Source organism: Somniosus microcephalus, chromosome 3, assembly GCF_052327205.1.
Source record: "Somniosus microcephalus isolate GS21.2 chromosome 3, FLI_Smic_1.0, whole genome shotgun sequence".
In the NCBI taxonomy this organism is placed as follows: domain Eukaryota; kingdom Metazoa; phylum Chordata; class Chondrichthyes; order Squaliformes; family Somniosidae; genus Somniosus; species Somniosus microcephalus.
The window spans coordinates 270,473,175-270,499,269 of NC_140989.1; the positions used below are offsets into that span (position 1 = coordinate 270,473,175).

At 44.4% G+C, this 26,095-nt stretch overlaps 1 protein-coding gene across 2 annotated transcripts in view; it reads left to right on the forward strand.

The window, feature by feature from the left end:
* The first annotated feature begins 248 nt into the window (after positions 1–248).
* The window catches only part of LOC147121930 (kelch-like ECH-associated protein 1), a 40,113-nt gene continuing 14,266 nt past the window's right edge, over positions 249–26,095 (forward strand). The window contains exons 1-6 of one of the 2 annotated variants that reach the window (XM_085982496.1): positions 249–406; positions 8,702–8,800; positions 13,109–13,792; positions 16,249–16,934; positions 17,784–17,989; positions 22,167–22,343. In XM_085982496.1, the coding sequence (XP_085838622.1) occupies positions 13,250–13,792; positions 16,249–16,934; positions 17,784–17,989; positions 22,167–22,343 (1,612 nt within the window). In that variant the 5' untranslated portion in view covers positions 249–406; positions 8,702–8,800; positions 13,109–13,249. The remainder of the gene's footprint in view (positions 407–8,701; positions 8,801–13,108; positions 13,793–16,248; positions 16,935–17,783; positions 17,990–22,166; positions 22,344–26,095) is intronic. The other variant, XM_085982495.1, reaches the window with a different exon arrangement.

Consider the following 26,095-nt stretch of genomic DNA (forward strand, 5'->3'; position numbering starts at 1 on the left):
TAAAGGTCCTTTGCACAACAAACGCGATGCGTGGAACCCCAGCGGAGCTTTTACTATGACAAAACAATTCTTCAATTGATGCCGAGTCATCGTGAGTGCGGCGGATGAGTGACAGCTCCGCCTGCTGAGGCCCGCCCACCTTCCCTTCTCACTGGCTGAGCCACCGTGACTGACAGGCGGCCGTGGCCGCCGCCCACCCTGGCCGCTGCTTCTGATTGGCTACAGAGGCCGTCACTCCGCGCGATTGAGCGGCCCGCCGTTTCTGAATGGCTACTGGTGCTGTTCCTCTAGGTGCGGGTCCAGCCTGCTTTAGGTGGGACCGGGAATCTGTCATCGAGTCTCAACCGTGGAGGTAAAGACAGGCCGTAGCCTGGTGAAGAACCAGCCGAAAGCGACAAGAGACCGGGTAAGGGGGCCAGCTTGCATCCTTTTCTTACGCGGGCCGAGTGCAAGGACTCGGCGTGGAGACGCAGCGGCTCTCGCTTGTCGGGGGTGAAACATTGTAGCAGCGGCCGAGAGATTGTTACAGAGCAACAGACGGTTCGAATGCAACAATGTTACAGTCACTCGGCGGTCTCTATAGTCACTGCTTGTTCCATTGTTGCAACTTGTTCCTGGAGTGGGGGGAATGAACCCGGGCCTCAACCCTGGGCTCTGCTTTCTCAGTTTGGCCTCTGTCTCGGGTAAAGCTGGAGTTACGCTGCGCGACATTTGCTGCTCCGCCCTCCATCCAATCAAGTACCCGGAGCTTGCTTTCTCCTCTGGCCCGTCAGGCCCTGTCTCTCGGCCCGGCCAGGCCTCGCATTCAGTCAACGGGGAGCTTTTCACAGCCCATCCCCAGGGGGGAAACCCAGGACCCGGACTGAGTCCCACCACAAGACCGTTAGAGGAAACGGATTGAAACACTAGTGAGATTGTATTAAAGACGAGTTTGTTTGTGTGTGTGTATATATACAATAATATATAAATGTAGCATTATAAACAGAGGATGGGTGCGGGGAGTTCGTGTGCGAATTTTGCCTGCAACTAAAATCAGATTTCGCCCCCTGCGATTTGTGGTAATTTACTTTCAGAAATGCGCTTTTAGCGTTTCGTTTGCAGTCGCTGTGGAATTCGCCCAATTTCTTCGAGAATTTCGGAGTTTGACAGCTTTGGATGCATTCCAGTATTTACTCCACTGTTATTGTTGATACTTGAAAACACCAGACACACTCTGAAACTCAAAATAGAGTGTCTTTAAGCTGCCAAAAAATCTGTTATTCTAGTTCAACAGTTCTCATCTTTGTCAGGACTTCTCACAAAACCGAAAACCCATTTTCGCAGAAAATTAAACAGAATCGCAGTTAATTTCTGATTAAAACAATCCTGAAATATCATGATGTAATCAATGGACCGAATTATATACAGACAGCCACATGCGACAAAATCTGCCGCTGGAATGAGCAATAGCTTCAGATAGGAGCACTGGTTAAAGTGGGCTGGAATGTTCAGTTACAGCCATCCAGATTGGGCTGACTGAACATGGACTCTTACTTGTGCAAAAGTAACTTCCATACCGATACAGGTGTTCAATGATTATTTGCTCAGTGGTAGTATTCTTGCCTCTGAGTCAAGAGGTTAGGGGTTCAAGCCCCACTCCAGGACTTGTCAGCTTAGATATGTGCGTTTCAGTACAACACTGAGGGAGAGGGTACAATTATTTATGATGCAGATGTTTATCTGTTCATCAAGAACCTGCTGCTTTAAGGTCATGAATTCACAGATTTATTAAGTGTGTGGTACATGCAATAGTACTTAAGCATACACTTAATATAATACTTATAACCACACCTGATTGTGGGATTCAATGCATTACAATTCTGAGCTCAGTATTTGAACCTTCAAATCCAAATTCCCATTACAATTCACTGGTTTATATACTTTTAACTGCTTATAGGTCTCTTATCAAAATGTCATTGTCTGGCAGGCTCAGCATGACTTAATCATGCTTTGTTCATGTGTAGCTTACACCTCTAAACTACAGCATACACCAGTAATGGGTAAACTTACAATACTTCTATTGATTGACATGGGTGACGATGACTATTTCTCAAACATCTCAGATTTTGCTTTCCACTTTCCACTCGTTATCTGCCTTTTGCAAGGTCACCGGACTATTTTAATTAAGCTCGTGCCAGCCAGTAAACATGTAGGTGTTATCTGCCTTGGGAGGCCCACTTTAACTTTTCAGTAGAGAAGGTAAATACATTAAATTCTCTTGTACAACTTCTGCTGTTCAATACTTGCCAATTAACCCTTTTCCACCCATGTCTCCTAACAGACTGCTGCATTGTCAGGGGGCTTTAGTGAGATGTTAAACACAGATCCTGACAACCTGTTCAGGTGGCATTGCTCTTTTTGCATCTGTTATTCATAGCATAGGGGAGTTGAGTTCTCCCCAGTGTCCTGGCCAACGTTTATCTCTCTCTTACACCAACACTAGGATGGATTAACTGGTCATTTAACTCATTTGCTCTTTGTGGAACTTCACTGTGCACAAATTGGCTGCCATGTTTGCCTATATAATAAATGACCACTTCAAAAAGTAATTCATTTGCTGTGAAGCATTTTGGGATGTCCTGGAGACATGAAAGGCACTATATAAATGCAAGTTTTTTTTCCCCCTCCAACAAGACCTTCCAAACTTGAGCAGGTTGCAACTGTTTCTCTCATTGATGCACCAGCCAGGGCTCTGTGCCCAATGTGACGGTGGGGAGCACTGAGTGAGCTGCAACTCTGCCTCCAGTAGAAGCAATCCACTTATGGATAGAGAACTCGCAGCATGTACAACTTGGAGTACAAGAGGAAAGAGAGCAGCGTATGTAACGAGAGCTGTTAGTGAATAGAGAGAAAATGTGTGTACTGACAGCTGTTAGTGAAAAGAACAACATGTGCGATGGGAGCTGTTAGTGAATACAGAGTAATGTGTGGAGAGAACCATTAGTGAATAACGAAAGCTGAGATTTTTCTTGTGGTTTTTCCTCAAGTAATAACAAATGATCCATGACTGAGGAGTGAAGTTTTTAAATTATTTCAAATTTTTATTTCCTCGTAATAGTTCATCCACAGTTAGAAGTAGGGATAATTTATTTAAAAATTCTATTTAGAAATATAGGGGGGAAAAATCCCTTGGTGTCATACAAAGATTAATAACAACAAAGGCCAGGAATTGAAACCCTGATTTATCATTTAGGGATTTAATAGAATTGAAAGATTCCATCTACATCATTATTAAAAATCTTGTGACTGTATTTTTGAGTGCATGCTTGCGGTGATGTAGTTGTGAGTCTCGCAACTAATCGGGTTGCACAATCACCTTCCAGTTCGGGCACCTCACTCCTCCACCCAAATGCTCTGCAGCCTAGCAAAGCAATGGGAAATGGAGACTGATCCCGTCTGAAGATTGAGTGTGCCAGAAGCTGCAGTAAGGCTTGACTGAAGTGGAGACTGAATGAACTTGAGGTCTCCTGCCCAATACCATGGGAGAACAACTAGTTTTCATCAATTTTAAAACAATTTTTCCTCATAGTATGTGCCAAAAACTTTTAACTATTACTTAAAGGAAACTGTCAAAAGGCTGGGTCAAAGACTACAGAAGGACAGGTTTTAATCACGGGAGCAGGGTCACAACCTATAGGCTGGGAACTGATGTCTGGTTCTACTTATTGAACAGAGTTGGACTCTGACACAGGAATGCTTCTGAGAACACTTACCAGCCATCTAAAATTATGCTTTGAAATGTTTCTATGCCAATCTATTTTCAATTTTAACTTCTTTTCAAAAGTTATTTGAAATCAATTGGGGTAATTATGCCTCTGGTCAGTGGGTCCCATCTGAGTCAGATACAGTAGTAGATATCGAGAGTGAGCTTCTGCTGTACCCCTCCTGAGAAATGGGGTCAGGCTGCAGATGGGCAAGAATGAACGCCCCCCCCCCCCCCCCCCCCCCCTCCCCAATCCTCCACCTTCCATCAGGGTGACATTGGCTAAGCTCACGTGAAGAATGGTCACTTAGATAAATGATCACTAGGCAGTTGCCTTACTTTGTGATTATTGTTACTTGTGCTGTTTTTAAATCCAAACTGATCCTGATTATACTGAGCTCTAATAGTGTAAAGACTTCGTGTTAGAAGCAGCCATCCAACTGCCCAATATGCTAATTGGTAAATACATCACCCGGCATAGTTCTGGTTCAATCCATTGTCCTTACTGAGTTAGATCTCTGCCAGAGTGACCCAGCATTTGGCCTATAGACTAAGGAAGAAGAAAGTCAGCAAGTGTTCCAGCTCCTGTTTCTGGTAATTCTCACTTGAAAGTGCATGCATATAGATGTGGAATGAGTGACTCCAGGTTCAGCTATGATGTCCCCATGGTTGAATAGTCTGGTAAGACTCCCTATCGTGGCTCACACATAGAAACTCGCCCAAACATCATTTGGAGTGATGTTGGCAAAGGCTTGAGAGGAGATGACTTCCCTCCTGCTTAGCTGGTGCAAATAAGTGTAAATGGGTGGGAGGAGTAGTGTTTTTGGAATGAGTCTATATTGTATATAGAATCCTTTTAAAGGCCAGACATATCTTTATAGTTTTACTTTTCAATAGATTTAGCAATCTATAGCTGATGCACACAACTAGCTATTACTGCAGTTCATTGAAATTACCATGGAATTGCTCTAAATCAGTGAAGTAGATAATCGGTTCTGTAATTGTTCCTCTGCTCCACCCACTAAATTGAGAGCAAATTTATTTATCGTCTGAACAATGGTGAGAGAGGGAAACCAGAGTATTATAGACCAGTTAGCCTAACATCTGTTGTCGGGGAAATTACAAAAGTCTATAATTGAGGATAGGGTGACTGAACACCTTGAAAATTTTCAGCTGACCAGAGAGAGCCAGCATGGATTTGTAAAGGGTAGGTCATGCCTGATGAACTTGATTGAGTTTTTTGAAGAGGTGACTAAAGTAGTGGACAGGGGATTGTCTATGGATGTTATTTATATGGACTTCCAGAAGGCATTTGATAAAGTTCCACATAAGAGACTGTTAACTAATGTTCCTAAGAAACTGTTAACTAAGGTTGAAGCCCATGAAATTGAGGGCAAATGATTTACCTGGTGAGGAAATTGGCTGAGCGGCAGGAGACAGAGTAGGGATAATGGGCAGATACTCTAATTGGCAGGATGTGACTAGTGGTGTCCCGCAAGGATCTGTGTTGGGAGCTCAACTATTCACAATATTTATTAACGACTTGGATGATGGGATAGAATGCCACATATCCAAATTTGCCGATGACACAAAGATAGGCGGTATTGTAGGCAGTGTAGATGGAAGCATAAAATTACAAAGAGATATTGATAGATTAAGCAAATGGGCAAAACTGTGACAAATGGATTTCAATATAGGCAAATGTGAGGTCATCCACTTTGCACATAAAAAAGATAGAACAGGGTACTTTCTAAATGGTGAAAAGCTAAAAACAGTGGAGATACAAAGAGACTTGGGGGTACATAGATCATTAAAATGTCATGAACAGGTACAGAAAACAATCAAAAAGGCTAACGGAATGCTGGCCTTTATATATATATAGAGGACTACAATACAAGGGGGTAGAAGCTATACAAAGTCCTGGTTAGACCACACCTGGAGTACTATGAGCAGTTCTGGGCACCACACTTTAGGGCGGATATATTGGCCTTGGAGGGCGTGCAACGTAGGTTTACCTGGACTTCAAGGATTAAGTTACGAGGAGAGATTGCACAAATTAGGGTTGTATTCCCTAGAATTTAGAAGGTTAAGGGGTGATTTGATCAGTTTTCAGGATATTAAGGGGAACAGATAGGGTACATAGAGAGAAACTATTTCCGTTAGTTGGTAAGTCTAGGACTAGGGGGCATAGTCTAAAAAATTAGAGCGAGGCCTTTCAGGAGTGAAATTAGGAGACACTTCTACACACAAAGGGTGGTAGAAGTTTGGAACTCTCGTCTGCAAATGGCAATTGATGCTAGGTCAATTAATTTTAAATCTGAGATTGATAGATTTTTGTTAACCAAAGGTATTAAAGGATATGGGGCAAAGGTGGGTATATGGAGTTAGGTCGCAGATCAGCCATGATCTAACTGAATGGTGGAACAGGCCCGCGGGGCTAAATGGCCTCCTGTTCCTATGTCTAACATTTCACTGTGGTCTGTTAAGCTGTTAGGTTATATATAGTGTTTGTAGATGATATGTATTGGATGTAATTCTTATGCTTTTCCTGGAAAAGCATAAATGCTGAACAAAAGTGCAATGGGTGTATTTGATTATTAAATGCTTCCTTTCTCCTTTTCAATTGTACCACCTTGCTTGCAGTAACTGATCATTTCTGCAATCTACATGCATGTTTTAAATTTTTTTATATATAACTGCCACAAGTGATTCAGCAAAATGCAGCTTAAGGTTGACCTGGAAATGCATAAAAAGGGTAAAGTGCAGAAGGATTTTATCCTAAAATTTCTCCGTGTTGTAATTGGGACGTTTCTTTTAAATTACGCTGAACCGTGCCTAATTTTTTACAACACTTTGATACTGTAGGAAGCTGTCGGTATCAGTATGTTCAACTTGATTGAGTTTTTTGATGAGGTAACAGCGAGGGACTCTTGCTGGGCTACTGTTCCATGGGCAACAGCAGCCCTTCAGCATCTTGCCCAAAGGACTTGGTTCATGTATGAGTCAAGACAGTAAGTGATTTCCAGCAGGGGTCATTGGATGGCAACCAGAAGTGGGATCATTTTTCTTTTTCCTAGCTCTGCTGCTGAGGAGGAGTGTCTAGGACATAGCCATCTAGGCCCTAAGCTCTGGACTTCTCTTCCTAAACCTCTTCCCCCTCCGCCTCTCCTTTTTAAGACCCTCCTTAAAACCTACCTATTTGGCCAAGCTCTTGGTCACCGTCCTAATGTCTCCTTCTTTGCCCCTGTGAGTACTTTAGAATGTTTTACTATGTTAAAGGTGCTGTATAAATGCAAGTTAACTTGGCACAGATCAGGATTGAAGCTTCTGACCTGTGTGGCTTAGTACTATATTGTGCAGTGTCTGAATCCAATAGTCCAGGGATGTCCAAAAACAGCCTGTGCACCAGATACAGCTCACAATCTCCCTTTCAAGCCCCAGGCCAGTTATTTTCTTTTTACACCCTTGTATGAGTATGTTTCTTTTGCTGTTGGCATCAACCTCTTGGATCTGGTGGATTGTAAAAGCCTTTTTCAATCAATCAGGGAACTTGCTTTACCCATCCTCCTGTTAAGCTGGATTAATCCCATACTGCCTTACCAATGATTTGCAAAGCATGATGGACTACTTGACATGCAGTGACTAGTTTAAATGTAAAAAACTGATGCAGGACTGTGGGAATGCAGTACACATAGATAAGAAAGGACAGGAACAGAATGTTTAGATAACTGTTGGAGACAGTCTCATGGTCGAATTTTGTTGAAAGCAAAAGTGAATTTTAAACAGAACTCTAAAGAAACAAATGACTTGTGCAGCGTGTGATCGCCTAGTTTTCTGTATTCTCATGATGACTTGCAGTTTATGAAAATGTATAAATATTGTAGCCCCGTGAGTCTAAGGGCGCACTCTAGAGGGGACTTCCTTGTGTGCAAACACAAAGGGTTTCTCGGAGTGAAGTCCAGTACCGGTTACCGGAATAAAACTTTACTTATTTTACAGTTTCTGACTTTGTGTATTACTGGGAAAGTGGTAATAGACTGACCGGCGTGTTGAGTCTCCTAAAGCAGCGAACCTTGATTCCCCCCAAGTTTGGGGTTGATCCTCCTCACAGAAGCGAGGGGTTAACACTCCGAGCCCAGGAAACTCAAAGTGCCAGAACCAACAGGAAAAGAAATACTAACTTCAGAGTGTGAATGGCATTTGAGATCCCAGAGGAGAAGGTCCAGATGCAGAGGCAGCATTCACTGTAGCAGACAGTGGTGGAGATCATGAAGCAGGAGATCATCAGAGTAGTGGAGAAGACTGCGCAGAAAGCAGCAGGGACAAGCAGTGTTGGAGCAGACTAGACTGGTCTGAGTAGATATCAGATGGTGGTGGAGCAGCTCAGGTCTGGCAGCAGAGGAAAGCAGACCATGGTGAAACAGGCCAAACCAGGCTGGCCAGTGCAGAGCATTAGCTGAAGCCAGGATAGAGAGACAGAGGAACACCAAACAGCCAAAAAACTAAATGAGGAGCAGGCAACCAGCCAGCTTTTGTGTATAGGTGTTTTTTTAATATGTCGATGAACAGTATAAACAGTGTTGCCAACACGCTCATTCTGTGATTTTTAAAAAATATAATATATATATATATTTATTTTTGGAAGTATTTTGTTTAAATGCTCGAGTCACATGGAAGATTCAAAGCTATTTAATTCAAAACATTTGAAAATTCACAAGCACTAAATTCCCATTTTGTGGTTATTTACATTATTCAATTCAAATTATTGGATAAATGAATGCAAAAAATGATTTAGAATTATCAGTAGTCAACTGTAGTTGTGGCACATTGATATAGTCCTCTGCTCTAAAGGTTTGGACTCCCTTACAATATCTATGCAAAGATAGTTTAAGTACTTTTTTTTAAATGTGAAAGTACTTACCAATTCATACTGAAACTCCTGCTTCCTTCCTCTATTAGCAGCCATATCTTCCCCCTGACAGTGCTGCATTGAAGAACAGGATGCGCTTGCAATTATATTTCTGAGGACACGAGAAGAACTGCTGTAAACGAATAGAAGTAATTAAACTGACACTATGTAAATATTTGAGTCCTGCTCCTGGATTTGGCGACGTGTTGGTGTATATTAGTCACGTGTGCATGCTGCTCCCAGAGGCAGGGGAGACCTGACACGTGGCATTTGTACCTGCCTGCTTTACCCTCGAGGCAATGGAGCCTTATGTGCTGCTGTCGCACATGTGCATGTTGCTGTTCGAACAGGAGAGCTCTGGTGTGCAGTCACACAGGACCATTGTTTAATTGGGGAATAATAACTTGGCAGCAGGTGTAATTACTGATAAACAGGTTGCATTCCTCAGGCATTAGAATTTCAGGACAAGCATCAGTAAGTGAGAGGAAAAAAAACATCCATCTGCAGATGGAAAAATTGATGTTTCTTTGTACACATCAAGATGAGATGTCAATACTGGGGAATGCACTCGATATAGAATATTACTTCCGGGATAGGTGTAGTTTAGTTTTCCTGTCCATCCAATTCTTCCCCCGCCACCCCTGTCCTGTCCTGATAGTACATGTGTGCTTTTCAGTAGGCCAGTAGTGATTAGGACTTGGAGTCCTTGGAGATTTATTGCTCCTCTACCTCTATCCCCTTCAGTAAAGCTACTCACTGCTTTTCCTCATCAGGAGACTCACTCACTTTTATACTCAGCCCTTGCCCCTCACCCCTCCCTCTCCTTTGCCAGTATAATACTTCCATTTCCTACATCAGTTACCTTTTTTGAGTTTGTGGCACATCAAACTCATTTCACATAGGACCCCTACAAATAGAGGAGACTTGCATCCTACTATTCTGGGTTGGATTTAAATGCAGGTATTGGAGCTGAAGAGTTTTTTTTGCCTGAAATGGGATTTATACCATAAAAATGGCTTTGCTAGTATTGTGCTGGAGTATGTAGGGTAGATTGCTATAACCTTAGATGGTAGTAAGCTTGGCATTCCATCCCAATGTCATTGCTGTGCAATACCACTTGCACTGACTGAAGTGAATAATTTCAGATTTTAAAAATTTGTATTGAGGCTCCCAGTGATTCATTGATAAATACACACATGGTGTGTTACTGAGTCACATGGACCAGGTCCAATTCTTGGTTTGTCCTGGGCTAGCTGCTCAGCTGAGTGAGTGAGGTTCTATAATGGCTTCAGCATCTTGGGCTAAGCAAGGGAATATATCAACCAGAGTTCCTGCTTGTGTTTACTGATGAATGTTTGATGAGGACATGATTAAACTTGGGTATGATATTGTCAGCAGGCTATTTAACAATCAGCATAAAACTTGGTGTCTTCCTGCTCAGTGCCGTGCCATGCATTTATCCTACAGGTCACTAGGAAAACTGGAGAAAATGCTTTTTTCCCCCGTTATCGCTCCTCATTTCCCAAAGGTGCTGACTTATGCCGTGACTTAATTCCACAGCTGTCAGTAACCCTTCAGTACCTTCTTCAGAAGGTCATTCTGCATTTCTGAACAGTGAATGTTGGCAAAGTATTCAACATTGTGGAATATCATACCCTAATGTGATCATCTACGTAGCTAAAATCTACACTCACTTGTAGGAAAGATAATGGGCTGCCCACCCCCTCTTTCCCTAGACAAGGAGCATTGAGGCTAATTGTACTAGCCCCACTGGTGTGGCTAACTCTGTGCAAACTGGGATTAAAGTCATGATTTTTCTGGTCTACGTGACTCACTACAGCACCCTATGGTGCATTTACCTACTGAACTGTTGGGAGAGTCGAGGAAGGTTAAAAAGGGATTCATATTTTCTACAAAAACTTAGGAGTGCAGTTTCCTAATAGTATTTGGTTGTGGGAAGGGAACAAGACTACTGTTGTTTCTTTCCAAGTGAAGTACTGCACCATAGAGGCACACATCCAGCTCACTCATTACAATATTTATTTGCTTTTTGTAAACTTTTGAGGAGAACAGTTCTTTCTGCATGGAATAAATTCTTGGCAAACAACCTAGGACACATTTTAGATGGCAACTTCTCTCTGAAGATATATTTCTCCTGCATCAGTAGACTAAATAGTAATTCACATTTTCTTCCCGCCCCCTAACCCTCCAAAGGCACTGATGGGCTATAGGTGGGGGATATGCTCTCGTATCTTTTCCATATGTCCGTTCTTAATGTGAACATCATTGTACTTCATGCACACAGGAATCATCATATAGCAATCAGGAGAACAAACCGCTTATATTCAAGGGGTGCAGAGGCAAATTCTAGCATCCTGACACATTTTGGGACTCTTGATCAATTTTCTTTTCATGGCGAGGATTGGCAAATGAGTTATGTTCAAGGGTTGTGTTTTAAAACAAATTGGATTAAAAAGAAAACCACAGGCGGCAGCACATGAAGCGGAGGTTTGATGTGTTGGGCATCTATACCTATTGTCTACAAAAGCTGGGGAACATTAAGCAATCTTTTATTCCATCTCTGGCCAAACAAAGACAAAGAAGGAACTTGCATTTATAATGTGCCTTTCACATCCTCAGGACATCTCAAAGAAATTGACAGCCAGTGAAGTACTTTTGATGTGGGGTTACTTGCAATTTTGGGGAAAGATAGCCACCAATTCTCACACAGCAAGGTCCCGCAAACAGCAGTGAGATAAGTAACCTAATATGTTTTCACTGGTGTTGATTCAGAGCTATATGTTGGCCAGGAAACAGGGAAACCTCCTTTGCTCTTCAATAGTGCCATGAGATATTTTACATCCACCTGAGGGGGCAGATGAGGCCTCTGTTTAATAACCTACCTGAAAGATGGCACCTTCAACAGTGCAGCACTCCTTCAGTATTCCACTGAAATGTTGGATTATATTCTGTGCTCAATTCTTCAGAGTGGGGCTTGAACCCAAAACTTCTGACTCAAAGGCAAGAGTGCTACCACTAAACCAAAACAACTACACCTATTATGTTAGGGATAATTTTATTTATGCGAATCTAGCATAAGGTGTCTACTAAGAAGGTACTTGTGGGAAAGTGAGTAGTCGGTTTGGTTGACAGGCATATTGGTGAATCCCTGAATAAGGAAGGCGCCAAAGGCCCCCCACTTCCATTCTCTGTGAATACCCTGAGCTTAGAGAAAAGAGATTCTTTTGTAGTCAGTCATATTTTAAACAAGAGACTGTAAGGTACAAGCCTGGGCCTAGCACTGGAATCTGAAATGCAGGAGGTCAGTTTTGCAGCTAGAAGTTGCCTGGAAAGAAAGGTAATGCCAAAGGCAAGTAAGTCAGCCCATGAAAAGGACAGGGGGTGTGGTTTATTATTTTTCTCGAGGAGGGAATTGAGATTGAGTGAAGGAAGTGGGATCCCTGTTGGCTTGTGTTCTCTATGATCATTTGTGTGTAAAATAGAGCAGTTTAACAATTTGCATCAAGCCTCCTCTCACTAGTCTTTCTAAGTCTGCCTACTGCAAGATTGTAGAAGCTCATCTGACAGTCATGCAATAGACACGATCTCCAGTTCAGATCACATGGGTTTATGTTATCGTATAATTAGATATCGAGCAGTATGGGCACAATCCTGAACGCAAGATGTTTGGACCACTTGGTGACCAGAACTACTGTACTAAAGAGAATATTGAAGGCAGACCCGAAACTTCTAACACATCCCTTCTGCTACTCTTGAGCTCAGCTAATGCAGCTCAGACTGGGAATCAGTCCTGGGACCACCTTGGTTTCCAGTGGTCAGTTTCCTTGTTGCCTTTACCACTGAGACATTGGGAAGCTAGTAATTGAGTCTTGTGGAGAAAAAATCAAGAGGAATTTGTATTCTTGCATTGGTCAGGTTCCATCTCCAGTTCTAGTGATCTAATTCTAGGACGGACATGATTACTCAGAAGGAAACAAAGGGGAGCAGTGAATATGATTTTGGAATTTAAGGTGAGGAAAAATTAAGGAAGTTTAGCTTGTTTGCTTTGGAAGAGGTTGCCCATGACATTTCCTAATTGAAGTTTAAGATCATGAAGGCAACTGGCAAAACTAATCCAGGAAAATTAAATAGTTGCAAATGATTTAAACACCAAAGGGGGAAGTTTAAAAATTAAGCTAGGAGTAAGTAGTCAGATAGACCTTTTTCATTCAAAGAATAATAGAGCTGTGAATTAAGTTACCAGGGAAGATCATTGAGGTGAAAGTATAAATGGGTTCAAGAGTTAAGTCAATTGGTTTCTGGAGTAAGAAGGGATCGAGAAGTATGTGGAGGATGGGTAGGTGGGTTTATCTATTCAAAAGAACAGGCCCATTTGCCCAAATGGCTTTCTCTTGTAACTGAAAATTAATTACACTCCTATTTTTCTCTTCCCCAAGATGCCCAAGAAAGTGACTTATTCTCAAACGGAGCTGAGGATGGACCCAACCTGAATGGATATGAAATGTAACCGTTCTGCTGTGCAACCGATTTCTGCTTTTCCTGTGAAGCAATGACCTGCGGACAGTGACTGTGGAGAAATGTCGATGACAACTGGGTGCACGGCAGAAGTGATGCCATCGCAGAATGCTGGCCGCTACTTCAGTTACACACTGGAAAGCCACACGGTGGAGGCTTTTAAAATAATGAACGAGATACGCTTAAACAAGCAACTCTGTGATGTGACACTCCGGGTGAAGCACAATGACCTGGAGGAGGAGTTTGTTGCACACAAGATTGTGCTCGCCTCCTGCAGCCCTGTTTTCAAGGCCATGTTTACCAATGGTTTGAAAGAATGTGGAATGGAGGTTATACCCATTGTGGGCATTCACCCTAAAGTAATGCAACGTTTGATCGAGTTTGCGTACACTGCTAGTATTACAGTGGGAGAGAAATGCGTCCTGCACGTCATGAATGGAGCAGTTATGTACCAGATAGATAGTGTCGTTAAAGCATGCTGCAAATTCCTGGTGGAGCAATTGGATCCCAGCAATGCCATTGGTATCGCCTCCTTTGCTGAGGAAATTGGCTGCCAAGAGTTGAGTCAAAAGGCCAGAGAGTATATATACCTGCACTTTAGTGAGGTAGGTACAAATAATGGATATTTTCCTTAATTTTGGATGGGTTATTGAGATTTCTATGCTGCTCTTTGGAAGATAGGAACTGGAGGAGGCCACTAAGCTCCAGTCAGTTAGATCATGGCTGATCTGTACCTCAACTCCATTTACCCAGCTTTTTTCCATATCCCTCAATACCCCTGCCTGATTAAAAAATATCTCTTTCAGCCTTGAAAACTTCAATTGACCCAGCATCTACAGCCTTTTGGGAGAAACAGTCCCCGATTTCCATTATCTTTTATGGTGCCAAGGAGATTGTCATTGTGGGTGTTTTGGGCCCCAATGATCTGTGTTTAAAACAAGTCTGATCAGTAAATTTTCAATATTTATTCCTAATCACTTGTGGTTTGGCTCATGGGTAATCGGTGCATGGGCCAAGCAGTGAAGTAGTCACCTGAGCAATGGTATTGGGCTGGGGGATGGTAAACAAACAGTCTGAGGATTGGGTTGAGACCCCGTTCTACACGTGAGCATTGAAGGGGAGATTTGTGTCGGGGAGAACAGAGAAGCTGAGTGGGTTGGAACCTGGCCAAGTGGGAGAAAAAGAAAATTTTAAAAATGCTTAAAATGTGAACAGAAATAGACACTTTAAAAATCTGCTTTGTGTTCTTCTGAAATCTGGATCATGATGTCATAACCCATGATCATTCAGCAACATTGGCAGCTTAGTACAGTATTAGACATACTGACCTACATTACAGGCAAGAGAAATATATCTTGGGCATAGCACATGTATCATAATAAATGTCTAGAGTGGCAAATTAAATGTGTCTGTCAAGTGAAAAATCATTCCACACATTTTTCTGATTGGCTTACTTAATCAATCTATTGCGTTAACCATGCTGATTTTCCAAAATATGTACAAGTAGGAATAGCTATAAATCGGGAATCTGCAACACACTGAAAACAAAACAATTGCTTAAACATTTTCTTCAGATTTCTTTGAGTGGTTATGTTGTTTCTTCAGCCAGCTGACTATAAACAACTTTAAAAAAAAAAAATATATATAACATAACCCAAACTTCATTCACAAATAATTTTAAATGCCCATAAAAATTTCCTATGTTCTGCTTGAAAACAATCCAATGAGATTTACCTCCAGAGACACAAGTTTTGCTCCCCTTGTGCTTGAATTTTGCTCCTTTTTTAAAGCTTGCTTTCTTTTGGGGACCTCACTTGTGATATTGTTTGGGCCTCTGTGCATGCCCTCGATGCCCAGTGACATCACTGCTGCCTCTTTCTGGCTCCATTTCCACTTCTGCTCTAAAGCCTCAGATCGTGCTGCGCTTCTCTCCCACTGAGTGCCAGCTACTGATGATTCTGGACTTGGAGCAATGTTTAGAAAGCTGCAACTGTGAGCTGAGGTCAATAAGAAATGGGACCTATATAATGAAGATGAGGCACCAAAGTAAAATGTCACATTTTAGAACAAAGTTGATTTTCATGGAAAATCCTAAACTTATTCCACAGGAGATCTACTGGTTGGTTATGATAACTCTATCCATTCATTCAGTGCTTTTTATGCTCATCAAGATGAGAGATTGTTGGGAAATGGAACATTTCTTTATTATTTTGTGTCCAATGTTTGCACGGTCGGATCAGGTACAACAGTGTCAGTAGTACTGGAAAGCTCCCTTTACTCTGTTACAACAATCTACATCATCTCAACTTCAGAAGGACACTCCTACACTGTTCTATTTCTGTGCAAAATTAGGGCAGTTTGTGTTATGGTCACCATGCTTACTCTGAATTGGGCTGGGACAGAGCAAACTCATTTCACATAGGTCTCTGTAATCCCATTGAGCTAAAGCTGGATACAAATCCAAGTTCCAGAGGTGCGAGAGCATGTATAATTCATTGCACTTCTCCATCCCCCAATTATTTTTAAATTGAAGCTTCCTTGGCTTGAGCAATATTTTGGAGCACCAGCAAATTCTACCAGTGATCGCTAGGAGCCGAGTTCTTTCTTGAGCCCTGCAGTTGAGAATGGTGTGGGGGGTGAATAGAAAGTAATGTGTTTGGCGGAGATTTGTTCTTCTACGTTAAATGCTGCATCTTCTCCCTCTCCCCATACCCATGACTTAGCAGTTAAAGGGGAAAAAATGGCTAGAATCTAGTAATATTTGAAATTGATTTGCTTCGGTCTTTAAATTTGTCCAGCTTTAGATTTTCATTAATCCAAATCAACAAGACTGGTGGTAGAGGTGTGTGTGTGTTGTTAGAGTTGGGAGCAAATGACTTTATTAAAATATGGATTGAATATTTTTCCTGTGACTTTGGTTCATAAATTTGACAGTTTTTATGGTATTGATGTATTGATGTTTTTTTTATCTTAAATATAAAAACAGTATGTTGATCAAATGAAATGAAATAGCAATGTGTTGATTTCAAGCAAGAGCAATGTTCCACTGTATCTCTCATAGGTAGCAAAACAAGAGGAATTCTTCAACCTTACGCAGTGCCAGCTGGTCAGCCTGATCAGCCGAGACGAGCTGAACGTGCGCTGTGAATCTGAGGTTTATCACGCTTGTATAGAGTGGGTGAAATATGACTCTGAGAACAGGCATCCATATATCCATGCATTACTGAATGCAGTGAGGTGCCATTCTCTGACCCCGAACTTCCTGAAAACACAACTGCAGAAGTGCGAAATACTCCGAATGGATTCCAAGTGTAAAGATTACCTTGTGGAAGTCTTTAAGGAGCTGACGCTGCACAAACCGACCAAGGCCTGTCCCTGCAGGTCACCAAAGGTTCCTCAGTTAATGTACACAGCAGGAGGCTATTACCGCCAGTCACTTAATTTTCTGGAAGCCTATAATCCTTTGGAGAACTGTTGGATCCGATTGACAGAAATGCCAATGCCTCGGAGTGGTTTAGCCGCTTGCACCGTGCATGGACTTCTGTATGCAATAGGTGGAAGAAACAACTCGCCGGATGGCAACACTGATTCAGATGCATTGGACTGTTACAATCCTATGAACAATCAGTGGTCCCCCTGCACACCAATGAATGTTCCCAGGAACAGGGTTGGAGGAGGAGTGATAGATGGAATGATCTATGCTGTTGGTGGATCCGAAGGCTGCATCCATCACAATTCTGTAGAAAGGTTTGTTGTACTACATTTCAACATGCATTTTAAAATAAAAACACTGGTGTTTCTCTACCTCCACCACCCACCCAGCCCCCAGCCCTGCCATGAAATCCTTGGGTCCTGAATCTAATTGTAGTGTCTACCATCCCAGCTCACTTGTAGACACTGGGAGCCCAGTGGGAACTCCTTTTTCTGTGTGGTGCAGTACGTCATCACATGGTGCATTACCCACTTCTCCACTCTGCCTTCAAGGAAAGGCAGACAATCTCGTATATTTGAATTTATTTTGCTGACCTTCAACAGTCAAATGCTAATGTAAATTCTATTCTGGTAGTTCTTGGACTGCCTTTACGTTTTGTAAACCGACCTGCATTGTGTGTGTAATTCTAAGTGTTTTACACCAGCTAACTATCATTCAGTTCTGCTGAGTGACAACAGCAATTGCTTTTGAATGTACAAAGTCCACATTCTTCTTGTATTTTCTGTTTCACACTTGCAGACTAAAGGTTATTGTGCTGGATCATAAAATTTACAAGTTTAAAAATGTTAAATTATGGTTCTGATAAAAGTGCAAAATGTAGGACATCCTAAATTATTTCTCTCCTATCCCTGTACTGAGCTTAACTTGACGGTCTCTTCCATAACCTCTCCATCCTTCCTCTGACTCTGTTCATTAAATATGGCCAACAAACTTTCTCCCAAACTACTAACTGCCTTCAAGAGTTGTACCCTGCTTATCTAAATTCAGACACTGTTCCTAATCACTTCCGTCTTCCAGTGACACCTGTTACTGTAAAATTCAGTAGTGATGCATTGCCCCTTGTACCCTGTGAGCTGTTTAGAACCGTGCATCTGTATTCACAGATATGATCCAGAGAAAGACCAATGGGAGTTTGTGGCTTCAATGTCAACCAGCAGAATTGGTGTCGGTGTTGCGATTGTGAATCGCCTTCTGTATGCAGTCGGTGGCTTTGATGGAACAAATCGTCTCAATTCGGCAGAGTGCTATCATCCTGAAGACAACAGATGGAACACCATTGCGCCAATGAACACAGTTAGGAGTGGAGCAGGTGAGTGGATCGGAGAAAATTCACACAGGTCAGCAAGCTTAATAATATTGGCCAAGGAAAAGGCACCTGATGGCACAATTTCTAAATGCATTGCCCCAGTGTGGAACTGAGCCTTAAAGACTACAAAAGGTGACTGCTGGAGTGGCTGCAGTCAGAAAGGCATACTGCTACATCCATTCTGGATATGCCCTTGCAGTCAGCTGTTCGGGACAGCAGTCTGGGAGACCACAGAGAATATGACTAGACTCTCAATACTTGTAGACCCAGGCCAGTGGCTGTTGGACTGGTCCACTGGAGAATAAGCTCCCCATGAAACTTGTAAACTCCTGCAGCTGTCACTGGCAGCAAGGAGATGCAGTTTCTCTTTTTTTTTTCTTCCCCCCCCCCCCCCCCCCCCCGGCCCCCCACACACACACACTCCCCATAAATCTACTGCTCACCACAACAAATGTGGGTAAAACACACAAGTCGTATGCTAGTTGGAATGGGTAATATATAGATTTCGTCTGGAGCTCGAGAAGCACGTGGCAGTCTAGAGCCCTTTACTGAAAACCTTCACGACCCAGGTATCCCCATCCACACAGCCCCACAGGACGATGAGAATGGTAGCATTGTGGTAATGTCACTGCACTAGTAATCCAGAGGCCTGGACTAATGATCCAGAGATGTGAGTTCAAATCCCACCACGGCAGTTGGGGAATTTAAATTCAGTTAATTAAATAAATCTGGAATAATTACTAGTATCAGTAATGGTAACCATGAAACTATTGGATTGTCGTAAAAACCCATCTGGTTCACTAATGTCCTTTAGGGAAGGAAATCTGCCGTCCTTACCTGGTCTGACCTATATGTGACTCCAGACCCACAGCAATGTAGTTGACTCTTAACTGCCCTCTGAAATAGCCTAGCAAGACACTCGGTTGTAACAAACCGCTACGAAAAACAATAAAAAGAATGAAACCGAACATATCACCCAGCATCGACCTCGGCACCAGCTATGGACACCCAGCCCAGTCGACCCTGCAAAGTCCTCCTCACCAACTTCTAGAGACTTGTACCAAAATTGGGAGAGCTGTCCCACAGACTAGTCAAGCAACAGACTGACATAGTCATACTTACAGAATTATACCTTTCAGCAAATGTCCCAAACTCCTCCATCACCATCCCTGGGTATGTCCTGTCCCACCGGCAGGACAGACCCACCAGGGGTGGTAGCACAGTGGCCCTGGGAGTCCTCAACATTGACTCCGGACCCCATGAAGTCCCATGGCTTCAGGTTAAGCGTGGGCAAGGAAACCTCCTGCTGATTACTACTTACTGCCCTCCCTCAGCTGATGAATCAATACTCCTTCATGTTGAACACAACTTGGAAGAAGCACTGAGTGTAGCAAGAGCACAGAATGTACTCTGGTTGGGGAACTTCAATGTCCATCACCAAGAGTGGCTCAGTAGCACCACTACTGGCTGAGTCCTGAAAGACATAACTGCCAGTCTGGGCCTGCAACAGGTGGTGAGAACCAACACGAGGGGAAAAACCTACTTGACCTCATCCTCACCAATCTACCTGTTTCAGATGCACCTGTCCATGACGGTATTGGTAGCAGTGACCACCGCACAGTCATTGTGGAGACAAAGTCCCATCTTCACACTGAGGACACCCTCCACCATGTTGTGTGGCACTATCACCGTGCTAAATGGGATAGATTCAGAACAGATCTAGCAGCTCAAAACTGGGCATCCATGAGGCGCTGTGGGCCATCAGCAGCAGCAGAATTGTATTCCACCACAATCTGTAACCTCATGGCCGGGCATATCCCTCACTCTACCATTACCATCAAGCCAGGGGACCAACCCTAGTCCAATAATGGAGTGTAGAAGAGCATGCCAGGAGCAGCACCAGTACCTAAAAATAAGGTGCCAACCTGGAGAGGCTGCAACACATGACTACATGCATGCTAAAAAGTGGAAGCAGCATGCTATAGACGGGGCTAAGCAATCCCACAATCAACGGATCTGATCAAAGCTCTGCAGTCCTGCCACATCGTCGTGAATGGTGGTGGACCATTAAACAACTAACTGGAGGAGGAGGCTCCATGAATATCCCCATCCTCGATGATGGTGGAGCCCAGCATGTGAATGCAAAAGACAAGGCTGAAGCGGTTGCAACCATCTTCAGCCAGAAGTGCCAAGTGGATGAGCCATATCGGCCTACTCCTGAGGTCCCCACCATCACAGAAGCCAGTCTTCAGCCAATTCGATTCACTCCACGTGATATCAAGAAACGGCTGAGCACACTGGATACAGCAAAGGCTATGGGTCCCGACAACATCCCGGCTATTGTGCTGAAGACTTGTGCCCCAGAACTAGCCGCACCTCTAGCCAAGCTGTTCCGATACAGCTACAACACTGGCATCTATCCGACAATGTGGAAAACTGCCCAGGTATGTCCTGTCCACAAAAAGCAGGACAAATCAGCCCCATCAGTCTACTCTCAATCATCAGCAAAGTGATGGAAGGTGTCATCGACAGTGCTATCAAGCAGCACTTACTCACCAATAACCTGCTCACGGATGCCCAGTTTGGGTTCCGCCAAGACCACTTGGCTCCTGACCTCATGACAGCCTTGGTCCAAACATGGACAAAGGAGCTGAATTCCAGAGGTGAGGTGAGAGTGACTGCCTTGAATATCAAGGCAGTATTTGACTGAGTGTGGCAGCAAGGAGCCCTAGTAAAATTGAAATCAATGGGAATCGGGGGGGGGGGGGGGGTGGGGAAACTCTCCACTGGCTGGAGTCATACCTAGCACAAAGGAAGATGGTTGTGGTGGTTGAAGGTCAATCATCACAGCCCCAGGACATCACGGCAGGAGTTCCTCAGGACGGTGTCCTAGGCCCAACCATCTTCAGCTGCTTCATCAATGACCTTCCCTCCAACATAAGGGCAGAAATGGGGATGTTCGCTGATGACTGCAGTGTTCAGCGCCATTCACAACTTCTCAGACTTTCCACCATCTATAAAGCACAAGTCAGGAGTGTAATGGAATACTCTCCACTTGCCTGGATGAGTGCAGCTCCAACAACACTCAAGAAGCTCGACACCATCCAGGACAAAGCAGCCCGCTTGATTGGCACCCCATCCACCACCTTAAACATTCACTCCCACCACCAGCCTACCACAGCTGCAGTGTGTACCATCTATAAGATGCACTGCAGCAGCTCGCCAAGGCTTCTTTGGCAGCACCTCTCAAACCTGTGACCTCTTCCACCTAGAAGGACAAGGGCAGCAGGCACATGGGAACACCACCACCTCCAAGTTCCCCTCCAAGTCTCACACTGTCCTGACTTAGAAATATATCGCCGGGTCAAAATCCTGGAACTCCCTACTTAACAGCACTGTGGGCATACCTTCACCACATGGACTGCAGCGGTTCAAGAAGGCGGCTCACCACCACCTTCTCGAGGGCAGTTCGGGATGGGCAATAAATGCTGGCCTTGCCAGCGATGCTCACATCCCATAAACTAAGAATAAAAAATGTTAAAAAGGGTTAACTGGAAACCCAGTAATAAGTGATCAAGGATCTTCTTCCTGAGTCAGCTGAACCTGAAGGATGCCACCACATTACCCTGAAGCCCCAAAACATGTGATTCCTAACATATGCTTAAATGTACCATGTGTCACTTTATTCTCCTGAAAGTACACTAATGTTGCACAGTACTTTCAGGAGAATACAAAATGAAGACATTTTTGAGTAAATTAATTTTTAACAAAATGCTGGGTTCTATACCTGATTTATGTTGCATTACCTGATCTCTGCCAGGCCATTAGGAGGAGCACTACAATTGGGCTTAGCACCCCAGAGCTTTGGGAAGAGTCGGCCACAGTTCTTGCTCCTGCTAACTATCCATTGATAAGTGCACGTATGTAGATGTCTGGTGAGGACAGGATCAAGCTCAGCTGTGATGCTTCTCCACCACAATTGAACAGCCTGCCCAGCACTCATTGCCTCAGCTAACACATGAGTAATAGCCATATGGGCAAGGTGCAGGAGGGGTGACTGTATCCTTGGAACCATAGCCCAGCATGAACCAATGTCTTTAAAAACAGAAAGAAAGAAAAGTGGGGAGGGGTTCGAATTATGAAACTGGGTCACGGTAAAGGACTTTTTGTTTCTCTTTAGGTATCTGTGCACTAAAAAACTGTGTTTATGCAATCGGAGGATATGATGGTGTAAATCAACTGAACAGTGTAGAGCGATACGACATTGAAATGGACAGATGGACATGCATAGTGCCAATGAAACACAAGCGCAGTGCTCTTGGAGTAACTGTCTATCAGGGCAAAATCTACGTGCTTGGTAAGTTCCAACATTAAACCTTTTTGTTTCCTCGCTCTTGGCAATCCAGGTAATCTGGGTCCAGCTTCTCCAAGAAGGTTGGCTCCAAGTGGAACCAAGCCCTGGTTCCTGACATAGAGGCCTATGTCCAGTTTGAGTGTTTGTGCTTTTAAATATTTAAAGATCACCAGACTTGCTGTCCAAATCCCAGATTTGCTTTGAACGGTTATGGCAGGAATACCATCTCCCTAAATCTTGAGTTTTTTAAATTTCTATCTTTGCCGTTTTCTGGTATATGGTTCTATGGATACATAGAAATACATAGGAGATACACCGCGGAAACAGGCGACTTCACATTTACCCACCCTGTTCCCATATTCCTTCACCACCTAGCCAGTCTAATCTTGAATGTTGACATGGTTTCTTCCTTTGCCATTAAACCAACTCTGTGGAGAAGTTTCTCCTGCCCTCTATTTTAAATCTCTTGTATTTAATCTTGTATCTATGTCCCCTCATTCTTGACCCTTCAATTACTGGGAACAGGCTGCTTTTATCTACCCTGTTCCATCCTTTCATAATATTAAACATTTCTATCATATAGAATTCTTTGTATTTGTATTTCCTTATGACAGGCAGCATCCTAGTGAATCTGTGTTGTACCCTCAATCTTTCCTATAGTGTGGAGCCCAAAACTGCACACGGTACAGGAAACACTCTTTTAACCCACCCCAGTTTCATATCCATTAATCTTCTCCGTGATAATGGCACAGAAGGAGGCCATTCAGCCCATTGAGTCCGTGCCAGCTCTTTGTAGAGCAATCCAGTCAGTCCCATTCCCCCACTCTATCCCCATATCCGGAAATCTCTCTTAACCGGCAAAATTCAGGAGTAGGTTCAGGTAAGTTTTACTATATATTATTGGCCTTGTAACAGGGGTTCCTGCACCTGTGGCCATGCAACAGGGACTCCTGGATCTGTGGCTGTGTAACCGGGGCTCCTGCACCTGTGGCAGTGTACAGGGCTCTCGTACCTTGGTAAGTATACCTCTCTGTAATCCGGACTTTTTGATCAACCGGCACCACGCCGGTCCTGTCGGTGCCAGATAAGAGTTTCCTGTACTAAGCTTTCATATAGGCTCTTCATTACCTATTTTTAAAAAGGCTTTTATTTTCTATATCTCTTCTGATAAAACTTAGAATTTGATGCGCTATCAATTCCTCATAAAAGACAGAGTTAATTAATAGGCTTTTATTAGCAAAGAACAGAGCATGCCTCTCGTGGTTGCCTGGTATCCAAAAGGGCAGGGGGCTGCAGAGCAGTCACCTTTATACCCGGGCATGTGGGTGGAGCTAGGGGCGGAGTCAGCTGAGGCATGCATAGGCACAACAGAGTGCAACAACAATAACGAACAGTGGTTTACCACATTCACCCCTTGTTTAAAATTGAGTCCAGCGGGGTGAAGTGTACTAAATGTTCGTGTAATTAAGTCTATCAGGTGGCCTTGTATGCCGTCCTGATCGTCGTAGCGGTGATGGTGCAGCATCCAACGCCGAACCTGGCGTCTCGTTGAGAGGTTGTGTAGTCAATGGCGGGTCCTGGGGCTGCGGCATGCAGTCTACAGGGGTCGGGGTGTGGGTAGTGGTGGGTGGCGATGGTGGTGTCTCAGGCACCCGAAGGTGAGGTCTCGTGTGGAGACTGTGTCCTCCCGCCCGTCCGGGTACGCTACGTAAGCATACTGGGGGTAGGCGTGGGTCGTGGTGGGTGGCGAAGGAAGTGTTTCAGGAGCACCCGAAGGTGCGAGGTCCCGTATGGAGACTCTGTCCTCCCGCCCATCCGGGTACACCACGTAAGCATACTGAGGGTTGGCGTGGAGAAGGCTCACCCTCTCGACCAGGGGGTCCGTCTTATGGGACCTCACGTGCTTCCGCAGTAGGACGGGTCCTGGAGAAGTCAGCCATGTCGGTAACGAGATCCCTGATGTGGACTTCCTGGGGAAGGAGAACATTCTCTCGTGAGGGGTGGCATTGGTGGCTGTACAAAGCAGTGACCGACTGGAATGGAGCGCCGCAGGGAGGACCTCCTGCCAGCGAGAGGTCAGAAGGCCCTTAGATTTCAAGTTTAAAAGGACTGCCTTCCAGACCGTCGCATTCTCTCTTTCCACCTGGCCAATCCCCCGGGGGTTGTAGCTGGTGGTCCTGCTTGTAGCAATACCTCTCGCGAGCAGGTACTGACGAAGTTCGTCGCTCATAAAGGATGAGCCCCTGTCGCTATGAATATAGCTAGGGAAACCGAACAAGGCGAAGAGGTCATTCAGACATTTAATGACCGTGGTACTGGTCATGTCTGAGCAAGGGATGGGAAACTGGAGTACTCGTCAATTATATTGAGGAAGTACACATTGCGGTCAGAGGAGGGGAGGGGCCCTTTAAAATCGCCGCTCGAAGGGGCACGTGGCTTTGATCAGGCTCGCTCTGTCTGGCCTATAAAAATGCGGTTTGCACTCGGCACAGATTTGGCAGTTCCTGGTCAAGGTCCTGACCTCCTTGATGGAGTAGGGCAGGTTACGGGATTTGATGAAATGGAAGAACCTGGTGACCCCCGGGTGGCAGAGGTCATTGTGGAGGGTCTTCAGTCTATCAACCTGCGCGTTGGCGCATGTACCACGTGATAGGGCATCTGGGGGCTCATTGAGTTTCCCGGGCCGGTACAAGATATCGTAATTGTAGGTGGAGAGTTCGATTCTCCACCAAGATCTTGTCATTCTTGATTTTGCCCCTCCGCTTATTATTAAACATAAAAGCTACTGAACGCTGGTCAGTGAGCAGGGTAAATCGTTTTCCGGCCAGGTAATGCCTCCAATGTCGCACCGCTTCCACAATGGCCTGAGCCTCCTTTTCGACAGGAGTGTCGAATCTCGGGGCCCTGGAGGGTCCTTGAGAAAAAGGCCACGGGTCTCCCCGCCTAGTTAAGGGTTGCAGCTAGGGCAAAGTCGGATGTGTCGCTCTCCACTTGGAAAGGGATGGACTCATCCACTGTGTGCATTGTGGCCTTCGCAATATCTCTTTTATGAGTGAAGGCTGCACATGCCTCTGTCAGTGGGAAGGAGGCGGACTTGATGAGGGGTCTGGCTTTGTCCGCATAGTTGGGCACCCACTGAGCATAGTACGAGGAAAAACCCTAGGCATCTCTTCAGTGCTTTTTGGCAGTGGGGGAGGGGGAGCTCCATAAGGGGGCGCATTCTGTCGGGGTCGGGGCCGATGACTCCGTTCTCCACTACGCAGCCAAGAATGGCAAGGCGCGTGGTACGAAACATACATTTGTCCTTGTTGTATGTTAGATTCAGCTGCTGGGCCGTACGGAGGAATTTCTCTAGGTTAACATCATGGTCCTGCTGGTCGTGGCCGCAGATGGTGACGTTGTCTAGATAGGGGAAAGTGGCCTGGAGCGCGTTCTGGTCGACCATCCGGTCCATCTCCCGTTGGAAGACTGAAACCCCGTTGGTGACGCCGAAGGGAACTCTGAGGAAGTGGTAGAGACGACCGTCAGCTTCAAAAGCTGTGTACTGGCGGTCCTCAGCCCTGATGGGGAGCTGGTGGTATGCCGACTTCAGATCAATCGTCGAGAACACCCGGTATTGTGCTATCTGATTGACCATGTCAGATATGTGGGGGAGTGGGTATGCATCCAACTGGGTGTAGCAATTGATCGTCTGGCTGTAGTCAATAACTAGGCACTGTTTTCCGCCAGTCTTCACCACCACCACCACTTGTGCT